Source organism: Pangasianodon hypophthalmus, chromosome 25, assembly GCF_027358585.1.
Source record: "Pangasianodon hypophthalmus isolate fPanHyp1 chromosome 25, fPanHyp1.pri, whole genome shotgun sequence".
In the NCBI taxonomy this organism is placed as follows: Eukaryota; Metazoa; Chordata; class Actinopteri; order Siluriformes; family Pangasiidae; genus Pangasianodon; species Pangasianodon hypophthalmus.
In genome coordinates this window covers 3,293,211-3,307,609 of record NC_069734.1, presented here as the reverse complement: position 1 = coordinate 3,307,609, position 14,399 = coordinate 3,293,211, and the positions used below count along the sequence as shown (strand labels likewise).

The window sequence follows — 14,399 nt, the reverse complement described above, 5'->3', positions numbered from 1 at the left end:
ACTTGTGTTTGTAAACGGTCAAATAATCGCATTATCTGATGTCGCCCAGATGAGGATGGGTTCCCTTTGAGTCTGGTTCCTCTCAACGTTTCTTCCCCCTGATGTCTCAGGGAGTTTTTCCTTGCCACTGTCACCTCTTGCTTGCTCATTAGGGATAAATTTAAATCTGTATCCGGATTTCTGTAAAGCTGCTTTGGGTTCTGTGGGATCCAGTTAGATATTTTTTTATTATTATTTCTGACCCATTACACCTCTTTTCCAACAACAGTGTTGGACAGTGTGACAATAAACAATGAATTGAACTGAATTAATACCAAAACACTAGTGAAATCGGTGATGTACAGTACTGTGCAAAAGTCTTAGGCACATGCAAAGAAACGCTGTAGAGCAAAGATCCCTCTAAAATAATGAAATTAAATGTTTCTACATTAGAAAAAATACTATAAAGAGCAGTAAACAGTAATAAATGAAACAAAGTCAATATTTGGTGTGACGACCCCTTTGCTTAAAAAAAAACAGTATCTGAGGTGCAGTGTGTGCAGTTTTATAAGGAAATGAGCTGGAAGTGTTACTGAGCATCTTGCAGAAGCAGCCACAGTTCTTCTGGAGACTTTGACTGTCGACTCGCTTCTTATTTCTGCAGCGAAAGCCAGCAGCCTTCATTATGTTTTTTTATCTGAAAAGTGTCTCTTATGGAATCTGCTGCTTTCTTTACTGACATACAGACATTTTTCTGTAACATTTCATTTTGTGCTGGAAAACTAATGTTTGGAATCTAAAAAGTTTTTGTACTGAATCGATAATGTAGAATCATAAAATAAAAATCTATAACAAAGTTTGTACTAAAAAAAAAACAGGGTGCCTAAGACTTTTCCTGTGGTGTTTCCTTTCTCTGATGGACAGAACAGAGAGGTTGATACATGTGAATTACAACAAACGGACTACAGCCATTAACTGTACAACTTAAACACAAAATGCACATATTTATGCACATATGTATACCTAATAAAATATATACAGTATATACACAGTTTTAGATTATTTTATAGTGAGTTATATATAAAGGTGATTAAGTAGGTAGAAACTACTACAGTTACCATAGTTACCATATAGTTCCCACATAATAAATGACAAGTAATTAATATTAATAACCTAATAAAGCAACTAAAAGCTTAATAAAGATAGACAATCATCTAAATTGAGCAAAATATAACTTACTTTCACACCCGTTCTACGTCACTATCCTTTAGCTGAAGGACGTCATCCACAAGTGCCTGGCGTTACCATGGTAACAACCTAACCCTAAATGACTGTTATTTTTCAAAGTCAAGTCAAAGTCAAAGTCAACTTTATTGTCAATTCTGCCACATGTTCATCACATATAGAGAATTGAAATTATGTTACTCTCAGTCCCTAGGTGCATACAGATAACACACAAAAAAAGGATGTAAAAATACAAATGGAAATACAAATGGATACATATAAATAGAGTAGAAATGTAGATCTACAAGGCACAACAGACAGAGTGCAAACAGTGCAGATGTAAAGTGAGTAGTGCAAAGAGCTTGTCAGACTGTTAAAGTGACAAAGTTAAAGTGACAAAGTAAACTGTCAGAAGAGGTAATTTACAGTCCAATGCTGTATGAGGTAGAGCATAGACTAATGCTGCACAGGTGACTGGTGCAGGTCCTGGGGAATGGGGGGTGGGGGGGGGGGGGGTGTTTGTGTCAGAGGCTCAGAGTTTGGGAGAGAGTTGAGCTTCCTGACAGCCTGGTGGATGAAGCTGTCCTTCAGTCTACTGGTTCTGGCCTGAAGACTCCGCAGTCTTCTCCGTGATGGCAGCAGTCTGAAGAAGCTGTGTGTCGGGTGGGTGGGATCACCCGCAATGCAAAGGGCTTTTAGGGTGAGACGGGTGCTGTAGATGTCTTGGAGGGAGGGGAGAGAGACACCAACAATCTTCTCAGCTGCTCTCACTATGCGTTGGAGGGTCTTTCGGCAGGATGCGTTGCAGGTGCCATACCACACAGTGATGCAGCTCGTCAGAATGCTCTCGATGGTGCCTCTGTAGAAGGTGCACATGACGGGGGCCGGGGCTCTGGCTCGCTTCAGTTTGCGCAGGAAGTAGAGACGCTGCTGTGATTTCTTGACCAGTGATGCAGCGTTGTCAGTCCAGGAGAGGTTTTCTGTGATGTGCACACCCAGGAACTTAGTGCTGCTCACTCTTTCCACAGTCGCATCATTGATAGTCAGAGGAGCATGCTGAGTGTGCGCTCTCCTGAAGTCGACAACAATCTCCTTTGTCTTCTCCACATTCAGAGAGAGATTGTTGTCTTTACACCACCCGGCCAGGCAGCTCACCTCGCTCCTGTAGTCTGTCTCATCTTTGTTTCTAATGAGACCCACCACAGTCGTGTCGTCCGCAAACTTAATGAAGAGATTGGAGCTGTGTGATGGTGTGCAGTCATGGGTCAGCAGAGTGAAGAGAAGGAGGCTCAGCACACATCCTTGAGGGGGCCCTGTGTTCAATGTGATGGTGCTGGATGTGTTGCCGCCGACCCGTACTGCTTGAGGTCTCCCAGTCAGGAAGTCCAACAGCCAGTTGCACAGCGAGGTGTTGAGTCCCAGCTGGACCAATTTGTGTATGAGCTGTTGAGGGATGATTGTGTTGAATGCTGAACTGAAATCTATGAACAGCATTCTAAAGTATGAGTCTTTTTTGTCCAGATGTGTGAGGGCTGAGTGGAGAGCAGTGGCGATGGCGTCATCAGTTGAGCGGTTGGACCGATATGCAAACTGAAAGGGGTCAAGGGAAAGGGGTCAAAGTCGTTCAAAGCACTTCATTAGGATAGGAGTAAGTGCAACCGGACAGTAGTCATTGAAGCAGGAGGGTGACGACTTCTTCGGGACTGGAATGATGGTGGTGGTGGTGGCTTTGAAGCATGAAATATTGCACTGGCAGCAGTGGGATTATTTCCCAAATCTCTAAAGATTATTGTCTTCTCTATCATTCCATCATGCTTTTTTAATATCTTCTACTCTTTTTAAAACACATTTTCCGACTTTAGTTCATTAGCAGATTAAGTTAATATGCAAATAGCTTCTTAATTCAGAAGGGGCGTTACCGCGGAGAGCGCGAGCGTTCGCGAACTGTTTTATAGAACGAGCCTCATGAATAATTAATGAGGACGAGTTGCTTCATCCAATCACAGCGCAATAAGCGCGTGCGACTCGATCCAATCACAGAGCAAGAAAACGGAGTCACGTGTCCTGCTGTTACAAAGTTTTATATTTATAGAAATGACTGTATTTTTCATGTAAATAAATAAAGAAAGAAAGAAAGAAATGTTTCGCTTAATATTCAGTAAATTGACTCATAAGTCTGTGAGCATTTCTTCAAATAATGTTTTATGAATAAACAAACAAACAAACAAACAAACAAATAATGTTTCGCTTAATTTTCAGTAAATTGACTCATAAGTCTGTGAGCATTTCTCCAAATAATGTTTTTATAAATAAATAAATAAATAAATAAATAAATTTCACCCAAAAATTGTTCACATCAATAGATAGTTTGTTTAAGAACTTTGAAAATAATCTAAAAAAAAATTCTCTAATTTCAAATGTTTTTAATAATCCTTTATTTTCATGCCTTAAATTAATTACTTATAGCTCTAAGTGATAAGTCGTGTAAATTTGTTGGACAGTCGACTGAGTTCAGTGATGCCTAGAATACTGATTAACTATTAAGTGATACCTATAGTGTCTTCCATGTGTAAATTTTTTCTTAATATATATCCAAAATATCACTGTTTACTTGTGCATCTCTTCCATATTCATAAAGAAATTATTTTAACTCTTAAATAGACACAGTTGCCATGCATGGTATATTTCGGTCATGTGTCCCTGATAGAAGCTTCCTGTCAATAAGACTGTTAAGAAGATGAAAGAATGATAAATATCACTATTTTTTTCCCTCCATCCTGCCATTGTTTCAAAGCAGTGAATTTAATACACTGTCAATAAATTTACCTTCAAATCTACAGTAACTTACTTAATATCTTACTTATTATCATGTTAAGTTACTTAATATGTTCATTTAAGTAATAATCTATCTAAAATATCGGGGTAGCTAGTAACATTAACTAGCACTGTGTAGCTTTACTTTTGGTTTAAACTTTTTGTACGTACACTGCTTTGCTAAAATAACTGATGCTGTGATATTTTATCAAAACCTAGAATGGAAAATAGTGGGAGGAATGAACCATTAGCTAGATGTGGTTCCTTTGCTGCTCCAGGAAAGTGCTTTTAGCACCTAGTTTTACAGTAAAGTTAAAGCTTTTGGATGTTTTACTGTTATTACAGTATAGTCACAGTGGTGTTACAGTATAATTTGCATTTCTATAAATGTAATACCAAAATATGTGGGTATGCAGCAACATGACATATTGTTGGGGCTGGATTTCTTTTTTATACCACGACAGCTGTCCCTTTTATGCCTTATATTTTTTTTAACTCTGTAATATCCTAAAGTTGGTAATGGATACAGCAATTGTAAGAATTAACACTGACTTTTTTTTTCTGATTTTTGATAGTCCATGGGTTTGTCTCATGCTAAAGAGTCGCCTCTGGCTTGCTCATTAGGGATAAATTCTGACAAAAGTCCATTGTTAAAAGCACTATACAAATAAAATTGAATTGAATTAAAGCAGTCCAGAAGTCAATACCAAGGAAGAGCCATGAACCATCAAGAGCAAACATGGACCTGGAAAAAAGCCTCTGATTCTCATTACAGCTGCAGCAGATTAAGGTTTGTGATGTATACAAAAAAGTTTAAATTGAAATTTTAACATAAATTTAAATCTAAGACATTTCTTTTCCTTTTCTTCTACATGACTTCACTACAGCATCACATGTGAGAAAATACCCAATACAACTCACAGGTATGATTTGGAAAGTATATTTATTTAAATTTATTTAAAACTGTTGGTCTTTATTATCGTTTTGCTTCCATCCTCTCTGTATCAGGGGTTACAATGGCGCCACAAGGTCTAAAACACCAAAACTAAATTATTAACACATTAAGTACATTATGCATATCTATAGAACACATGCTTAAGGCATTATTTATACATTTTGTTTGCTTTTTTTTTGCAATACTTGACAAGGATCAGATTCTCTCCAACTGTTAAGACAGCAAGCGTACCACTCAGAACATCTCTCAGTTGTAAGTGGATTTATAAAATATTATAGTAAGAGGCTTGAAAAACATCAAGTTCACAATGACCTCCTAGAAAATACTGAAGTTCAACTAATGCTATTATCAGAATAAAAGCTAAAATGTGAGCACGCAGTAAGTGTCAAGGTCCGTTCATTACTTAGAACAATATTAAGGTCTCCAGGTATGAAGCCGATGTTCTTTAGCTGCACTAATGACAGTGTTGCTGCAATAAAAATATAATCAACATCTTCAGACCAATCAGAATCAAGAATTCAACACTGCTGTAGCATAATGTGTATCAAATACAGAGTTAGTGTATATCCTACTTGTGCACTGTAATAGGTGGGATTTTTTAAATATTACTATATTCACAAGAAGTAAACCAAAACTGTGCAATAGTTGGCCTTATAATAGCCTAAATACAATGACTTTAAGGGGTTCTGCCCTCAAATACCATAATCACAGTTTTCTTATTCCACACTGAGCTTCTGATGTCTATCAAACACTAAACCTCACAGCACCACCAAATGGTCACTGTATGGCATTAAACTACAGTAGTGATGACAAGACAAAGCTTCATGAAGTGTTGAAATTGAAAAATGGTCTGTTTCTCATGGCTTCAAGTTCGCAAAAAAAAAAAAAAAATATATATATATATATATATATATATATATATATATATATATATATATATATATATATATATATATATATATATATATATATGACCTGTGCTTCATGTGAAACTGTTTTTAGATGATAGGACTGCATTGGATTAGTGACAGACAAAAAGAAATAAATGGCTCATGTATACCAAGTCAAGTCGAGGAATTCTGGAAAGTGTATAACCTTTTTTTAATTGTAGCCTTAACATGAACTTTAAATAATAGATGTTGGCAGTGATACCTTTCTGTGTGCTGATAAACCTTATAATGCTATTAGGTGCACCTAAGTACTTATTGATGTAAAATCTACAGAATATTACTGTGCTTCAGCAGGACAGTGACTATACATGATCATCATCAGTGACACAATTATGGGAAAACATCACAAAGTGTATTTACATTTATGGTATTTGGCAGATACACTTATCCAGAGCAAATGTAAATGTAAAAAAGGCGCTCTACCTTCACGAACACATGCTTTTTGGTTAAAAATGCACTCCAGGTGTCTCTGCTCTTCAGACAGCCTGTGTCTGCCCCTGAGTTAAGCCCACATCAGCCTTACCTATGAAGTACTAGGCGAGGGACCAGGGCTAGGGCTAGGGCTGGGTTAAAATGGATGAGTGTATGTGTATTTGTTAAAAGTTTCACTATAAATAAATGCAAATGCAACCTATTCTATAAGCATGCTATATATGTTTGTTTGTTTGTTTGTTTTTTTGGTTACACAGCTGTTGCCAGATGCCTCTATGGTTTATTGTTTGTTAACAGTTTCCACTAGGACACAGTAGGTTACTACTTGGACTTCATTCCTTTGACCACCAGATGGAGTGTTTTAAAACTTCAAATAATGAACTCTTTTCGAAAAGTTTTCGAAAGAAATTTTAATTGCTTCAGATAGTTTCTTTTGGCATCACTAGCTTTTTAATTCTGTAAGCACGCTCTGCTGTTTATCCAGCTTTTGTTTACTTCCGGTTTCTAAAACCGGAAGTGTGAAAAGAGTCCCTTCGAGTTTGTTTACATTTCTTCTCCTGAATTCGCCAGCTTGAGCAGTATTCTCCCTGACAGTGTGTGAACAGTTTGCAGTGGTTCTCTGTTTTTGAAAGGTATGATTTAAATACTGGATTCGTTATTTGGATGGATTTTACATGCTGTTTACTTGAGGGAGTGAGTGAGTAAAAGTGAAAGCAGCCTGCTCACTTTCACATTCTGATAGAGCAGTGGTTCTTTTGCAGGTATGTAAAATAACATAATATTTTACACACATTGTCCAGCTATTCAAATATTAGACATGATATTTAAATGTGTACAATAATATTCTGGCTATTTAAGGACAGAACACTTTAGGTCTAAGTTGTTTATTTATAGGTGGCTTGTTTTTGAGTTAAGTTCTGGATTAAAACTGTTCAATTCAAGTGACCAGTAAAACAGACTAATAACTAATAATTTTAAGTTGTTATTTCTACCATTGTTACAAAATAAATAAAAAAAACACTGACTCCCCATCCCAAACTATGCCTTGGGACTCCACTTTCAGAACCACAGTGATAGAGCTGCTAAATTTTTCCACATGGTTCTTGACATTTTGAGGCAGCAGTTTGTTCTTTCATCCTTTGCAGGAACAAAATGGATCTGCAGGAATACTTCAGAAGGATCGGGTTCAGCGGGGTGTACGAGAAACCCGATCTGGCCACGCTCCGCACCATCCACGAGCTGCATGTGATGAGCATCCCCTTTGAGAACCTCAGCATCCACTGTGGAGAGCGGAACACCATGGACCTGCAGATCATTTATGAGAAGATTGTGAAAAACCAGCGTGGAGGATGGTGCAGTGAAAACAACCTGCTCTTCTCCTGGGTGCTGAGGGAGATGGGCTACAAATACACCACACTGGGCTGCAAAGTCTTCAACACGCTCAAAAATGACTTTAACCCCTTAGATTCACACCTCATTAACCTGGTGGAGATCGAAGGCAAGCCGTATATCACTGACGTGAGTTTTGGAGTGTCATGCCAAATCTGGCACCCATTAGAAATGATCTCAGGTAAAGAGCAGCAGCAACCGGCGGGAATCTTCCGCCTACTGAACGACGGCGAGAGGTGGATGCTGGAGAAGACTGGAAGGAAGCCACTGGTCCAGAATGAAGCCTTCACTAATTCCAGCCTCGTTGACAAGCGCCTGACGAAGACGATATACTCCTTTCTATTAATACCACGTGGGATTGACCATTTTCTGAAAACAACCGAGTATCTGCAGACCAGCCCTGAGTCTCTGTTCACCCAGAAATCCATTTGCTCTCTCCAGACCTCCACTGGATTCAGAGCTCTGATTGGTTGGACCTACAGTGAAGTCACTTTTAAACCTGAGGAAGACACGGACATCATCGTGATGAGAGATGTAGCTGACAGTGAGATAGAGACTATACTCAAGGAAAAGTTTAATGTCATTTTATTTAATAAACTGACACCGATTAACAACAAAGCTTCATATAAACTGTAGGACATTTATATCACCTAGCTCAGGGCTAGATCAGGGCTTCCCAAGCTGTTTGGGAAACCCCAAATGGGCATTATGATTTTTGTGACAACCCAAGCATTGATTGCTTTACACATTTTTAATTTATAATTTATAAAACAGATTTATAATGTATATGTCAGTGACATATGTGTGACAGAAGTGATTATAAATGAAAGGAATATTCATTGCAGTCTAGTATGAAGATTGAGCTTAGGTTTCTTGACACAGCTTTTCAAAGTCAGGCAGTTTGTTTGAAAGGGCGCATCTCATTAACACTGCGACATCCAGTTTCGAATGATGCTTGGATTAAATCCAGGTTCATGTAGATAGGAACCTGCAAAGTAATATCTGCATAGTCTGTTTTTGTAGTGCAGTTTACATAAAGTAGATGACAGGGTTGAGCACTAATCACGCTAAATTAACAAGACACAAATCACAATATATGCACAAGTAGCAAGAGAGAGTACTTTGCCTATAAATTTCTGTGTCTAATTAATAATTAATAATAATTAGTAATTAATGCAAACTGTATATAAGTTTTACAAAGTGGAGTATAAAGTTCAGATGAGGTTCAGTGTGTGTAGCTCATTGATGGATGGATGGCTGTAGTCACTGACTTGCTATGCATATTTGATAACATTTGATTTTTGGATCGAGCAGCAGCAGACAATAACCAGACAACGAAGTAGGAAGTGATTACGCTTTCAGAGATAGCGCTGTGGAACTGGATAAGGATGATGTAAGAAAATAGCATGAACACTGTTCGTTTAAATGTGGCTTGTCTGAGCGTGACTTCCAGTAACATTTTAAATTGTAACCCACATAATCCATCTTCATAGTTAGAGCGATATTCATAATATAACTTTGTAAAAAAAAAAAAAAAACATTAATGAATAAAGCAAAACAGGACATTATGAGTTGTTCTCGTGACCGCTTTTGTAAATTAAGTGACCCCATGTTTCACATTTTATTAGTAAATCTAACATAAGATTTGTTATATAAAATTTGCTATATAAAATTGCTGTCCCTGTCAAGTTTGCTCATGATTACCTAAAAGTTCGTCAGCACTGTCAGGACAGTGTTCTGTGTGCAGATGATTCAAAATGTGAGCATTTCTTTGTGCACTGGATCCACAACAAAGGAAAACACTATGAATGCCAATAAATCACAGATCCACTCACAGAGCCAATTTCCAAGTTATATTCCAAGTTATATATAATTGTATAGGTGAATATCAAGGTGGCATGATCTGAACAAGGCTACACTCCCTCTAGTGGATCCCTTAAAAGTTCTAGAGAGAACCCTATGCAGCGCTCGTTGCAGTTCAGAGGGAAATGAGGACACAGGAGGCAGGCTTGACTCTGTCTTTATTTCGCTTCTCCTCCTCTTCAAGAGTGCTTTTCAGTGCTGCTGATAATTCTCAGGGTATCTGTCTCACCCAGACACATAAATAAACACAGCTCAGCTCTCACTGCTCGAATCTCATGCCACACAGAACCCCTGCGTGACCTCTCGTCTTCTCTCTTATCATCTCATCATTTGGCACGATTCCATCCACTGGACTGGATCTGGCACTCCTTTTTTAGAGGATCCTAACTGATGTAAGACAGGGATTGTTTTTATGATTAATATCAGGAATTGTGAAAAAAAATAAGTTTAAATGTATCTGGCTAAGCTTTATGTGTATATATATACACACAGTACTGTGCAAAAGTCTTAGGCACATGCCAAGAAATGCTATAGAGCAAAGATACCTTCAAAAATAATGAAATTAAATGTTTCTTTATTAAAAAAAATACTATAAAGAGCAGTAAACAGTAATACATGAAACAAAGTCAATATTTGGTGTGATGATCCTTCACTTTAAAAGAAAAACAGTATCTCAGGTGCAGTGTGTGCAGTTTTTTATAAGGAAATGAGCTGGAAGTGTTACTGAGCATTTTGTAAAACCCAGCCACAGTTCTTCTGGAGACTCTGAATGGCGCACTTGTTTCTTATTTCTGCAGCGAAACCCAGCAGCCTTCATTATGTTTTTATCTGAAAAGTGTCTCTTATGGAATCTGCTGCTTTCTTTACTGACATACAAACATTTTTCTGTAACATTTCATTTTGTGCTGGAAAACTAATGTTTGGAATCTAAAATGTTTTTGTACTGAATCAATAATGTAGAAGTCAGAAAATAAAAATCTGTAACAAAGTTTGTACTAAAACAAATAGGGTGCCTAAGACTTTTGCACAGTACTGTATACATACACACACACACACACATATATATATACACATACATATTTTATATATATGTATTTCTTTTTCTGGAAAGGAATATAATGAGAATTTGAAAGATTTGTAACTGTCTTAAACATTGGCACATGAAGATTTGGGTGATGGATTATAAACCTAACAACTGCTGTCTAAAGATTACAGCATATTGGTAACTTATTTTATGCAAATTTGATGTTGAGTTAATATAATTTTCGGTTGATCTAGACTCAATGCCAATACAGTAAGACTTTCAAAATGTAATCTATCACATGATGTGTCATGTGGCAACTTTAAAAAAAGGATTGTGTATGAAACAAACTGTACATGACCCTGTATTTGGCTCTTTATAGCAAATAATACCAGATTGATAAAGAGGTTGAACTAAAAAAAAATTAATAAAATAACAATGATGGAAATGTTTACAGGTCTCCAGTATCTTAAAAATCCAGTGTTGTTCATGATACAACTGAACATTGGATTAATATTTGCACAAAATTAAAATTAAAACAGTTTTTCAGGAAAGAGTCCTTCATTAGATTGAGGTTATATAATTTTTTTTTTAAATCAAAGGTATTATAATTATTATTGACTTCTTAAAATTATGGAATAAATAGGTAATTTGACTGGTCACCTTAACTGATTGGGTTTAATCCAAAACTCAGGAAAATCCCATTAATGCATGCCAATGGACCATAATGTGTATCATATTTAATCAGAAAGGGCATTTCCAAAGGTTTCTCACATTAAATTTTTAATATATGCACAAACAGCATGAAATAAATTCTGTGGATTTGTTTAACACTTAAATTGAAACAAAAACAACTTTGATAGTCAATTTATTAAGTATATCAATACCTAAACATAAAGACATTGCCACTAAATTATTAAAATTATTAAAACTAAATTATTCCATCAGGAGATTTAGGCCACTTTAACAAAACAAAACTTCAAACCATAGATTAAAACTCTAAAACAGACCATGTGTTCTATACAGACTTTGGAAATCAAATTATCATTTTATAAGAGTCATGGTGTAGATAATTCGCAAAGTTTTTTCATAACTGTCTCTAAACATTACCTAACATTCAGGGGTCCAAGGGTTAACTCTGTCTCTTTCCAAACCCTGTTTGTTCTAGTTTGTTCTCATTCCTTCTCCTGATTCTGGCAGATTTGGCAGCTTGAACAATCTCCCTGACAACAGCAAACAGTGTGGCAAAAAATTCCCAGTGGTTGTTCGTGAAGGTTTTTTTAAAGGTATGCTGATTTTGTTATTCGACTGCATTTTACTTCATTAAATTGCAGTTAAAGTGAAACCTGTTTGTTCATTTCCACATCCTGAGAGAGCTGCTAATGTTTTGCACTTCTGAGCAGTTTAGCCCTTCGTCGTGGCTGTGTATATTGTGCTCGCTATGTTTTAAGGCAGCAGTTTGTTCTTTCATCCTTTGCAGGAACATAATGGATCTGCAGGAATACTTCAAAAAGATTGGGTTCAGCGGGGTGTACGAGAAACCCGATCTGGCCACGCTCCGCACTGTGCACAAGCTGCATGTGATGAGCATCCCCTTTGAGAACCTCAGCATCCACTGTGGAGAGTGGAACACCATGGACCTGCAGATCGTCTATGACAAGATTGTGAGAAACCGGCGTGGAGGATGGTGCTGTGAAAACAATCAGCTCTTCTCCTGGGTGCTGAGGGAGATGGGCTACAAATACACCACACTGGGCTGCAAAGTCTTCAACACGCTCAAAAATGACTTTAACCCCTTCAATTCACACCTTATAAACATGGTGGAGATCGAAGGCAAGCCGTATATCGCTGATGTGAGTTTTGGAGTGTCATGCCAAATCTGGCATCCGTTAGAAATGATCGCGGGAAAAGATCAAGAGCAGCCAGCAGGAATCTTCCGCCTACTGAACGATGGTGAGACTTGGACGCTGGAGAAGACTGGAAGGAAGCCACTGGTCCAGAATAAAGCCTTCACCAATTCCAGCCTCATTGACAAGCGTGTCACTAAGACAATGTACTCTTTTCTGTTAATACCACATGGGATTGACCATTTTCTGAACACAAGCGAGTATCTGCAGACCAGCCCCGAGTCTCTGTTCACCCAGAAATCCATTTGCTCCATCCAGACCTCCACTGGATTCAGAGCTCTGATTGGTTGGACCTACAGTGAAGTCACATTTAACCCTGAGGAAGACACAGACATCATCGAGATGAGAGATGTAGCTGAAAGTGAGATAGATATTATACTCAAGGAGAAGTTTAATATCTTTTTAGTTAATAAACTGACACCGATTAACAACAAAGCTGCATATAAAATGTAGGACATGGTGTGTATACAATATGCACATTTTTATCACATTCTAATGATCTAGCTGTTCCAGACGTAGCGCAGTATGAAATACCTAAGAACAAATCGTCTTTTTAGGTTTCAATATAAATGCCTTAAGATACAGGAACTGTAGAAAATTCTACAGAGCAACTGAGGTGACATGGCAGTTATTTCTTAATGAGGTGTAGCCACAAATTAATTCAACAAGGCCACAGCATGTTGAAGCCAAAGGTTAATATTTTGAGGCCACTTTAAATATCTTTTGGCCATAAAGTATGTGACTTGAGCCCACGACTTAATATGTTATGGGAAAGTCATACTGAATACATGGCCTCCAGTTAATTATGTAGCAGAAACGGGAGAAAAAGTCAACTCGATTTGAGAATTCATTCAATGCGACACATGCTAATGGCACCTTCATGTGGCAACACCACTGACTCAAGTATGTCTTGATGCATCATCCCAAAATTGAAATAAAGTGTAATATTGTCAATCATCTCTATGCTTAGGTTCATGTGTCCAAAATTCTACTGATTTTTCTGTCACACTCATTTTAAAATACAGTAGCTGTCACAAGTTAATTACTCCATGGCCATTAAATGGATCTCGAGAAGCTCAACTCTTGGCCTCAATATATTAATTCATGGCGACACATCAATGGCTGCATACAATTCATCTGAACTTACTACTACTTAACTTCTGATTCATTTATTTGAATTTAAATAAATTTAAATAAATCATAGCCTAATCCCAACAAATACAACACAATACACAACAGATCACAGACAAATGGTTCAAACAAATAAACCTCAAATAGTTTTTAAAATTTCATTTTGTATTTGTGGTTTTTTCCCCATGACACCTGATCTACACTAGAGCCCTTCTCTAGATGCGGGCATGAGCAATTGTATGTCTACAAAGTAAATGATAAAATGATAATTTGGGTAATATTTGTCTTGATCCTCCTTCCACTGACTTCAGACATATTCAGCAGTCTGCTCCCTGGACTGGATCTCCCTGGTAAGCAAGGAACACAGAGATGTATTGAGTATGTGCTTTTACACATACATGTAATTTTGGGTAAATTTACAGGAGGACAAATTTATATTATTAACTTGTTTTTGATGTTTGGAAAAGTCTACATATATATATATATGTGTGTGTGTGTGTGTGTGTGTGTGTGTGTGTGTATGAAGGACCTATGAAGGGCCAAACAGGAAATACTTATATGAAATCTGAATATAAAGTTAGTTATAAATTAAAGTTATAAATCCAGACTCAAAAGGGAACCCATCCTCATCTGGGTGACACCAAATAGTGTGATAGTAAATCATTTCCCTTCAATAACTGTATACTATATAGTCAAAAAGTGCAATTGTGCAGCCAGGAACTTAAGAGCTTATG

General features: G+C 37.2%; 1 protein-coding gene across 4 annotated transcripts; it reads left to right on the top strand.

The window, feature by feature from the left end:
• Nucleotides 1-6,754: 6,754 nt before the first annotated feature.
• LOC113540997 (arylamine N-acetyltransferase, pineal gland isozyme NAT-10) lies at nucleotides 6,755-13,448 on the top strand. Of its 4 annotated transcripts, none has more exons than XM_053229601.1 (3): nucleotides 6,755-6,986; nucleotides 7,500-9,998; nucleotides 11,828-11,914. In XM_053229601.1, exon 2 carries the CDS (start codon nucleotides 7,507-7,509, stop codon nucleotides 8,377-8,379), a length of 873 nt encoding a protein of 290 aa, XP_053085576.1. In that variant the 5' UTR covers nucleotides 6,755-6,986; nucleotides 7,500-7,506; the 3' UTR covers nucleotides 8,380-9,998; nucleotides 11,828-11,914. The 4 variants fall into 4 exon arrangements, with proteins under 4 accessions (XP_053085576.1, XP_053085574.1, XP_053085575.1 ...); XM_053229599.1 differs by having other exon boundaries at nucleotides 6,759-7,115; XM_053229600.1 differs by having other exon boundaries at nucleotides 6,759-7,115; nucleotides 11,796-11,913.
• The last annotated feature ends 951 nt before the right edge of the window (nucleotides 13,449-14,399 follow it).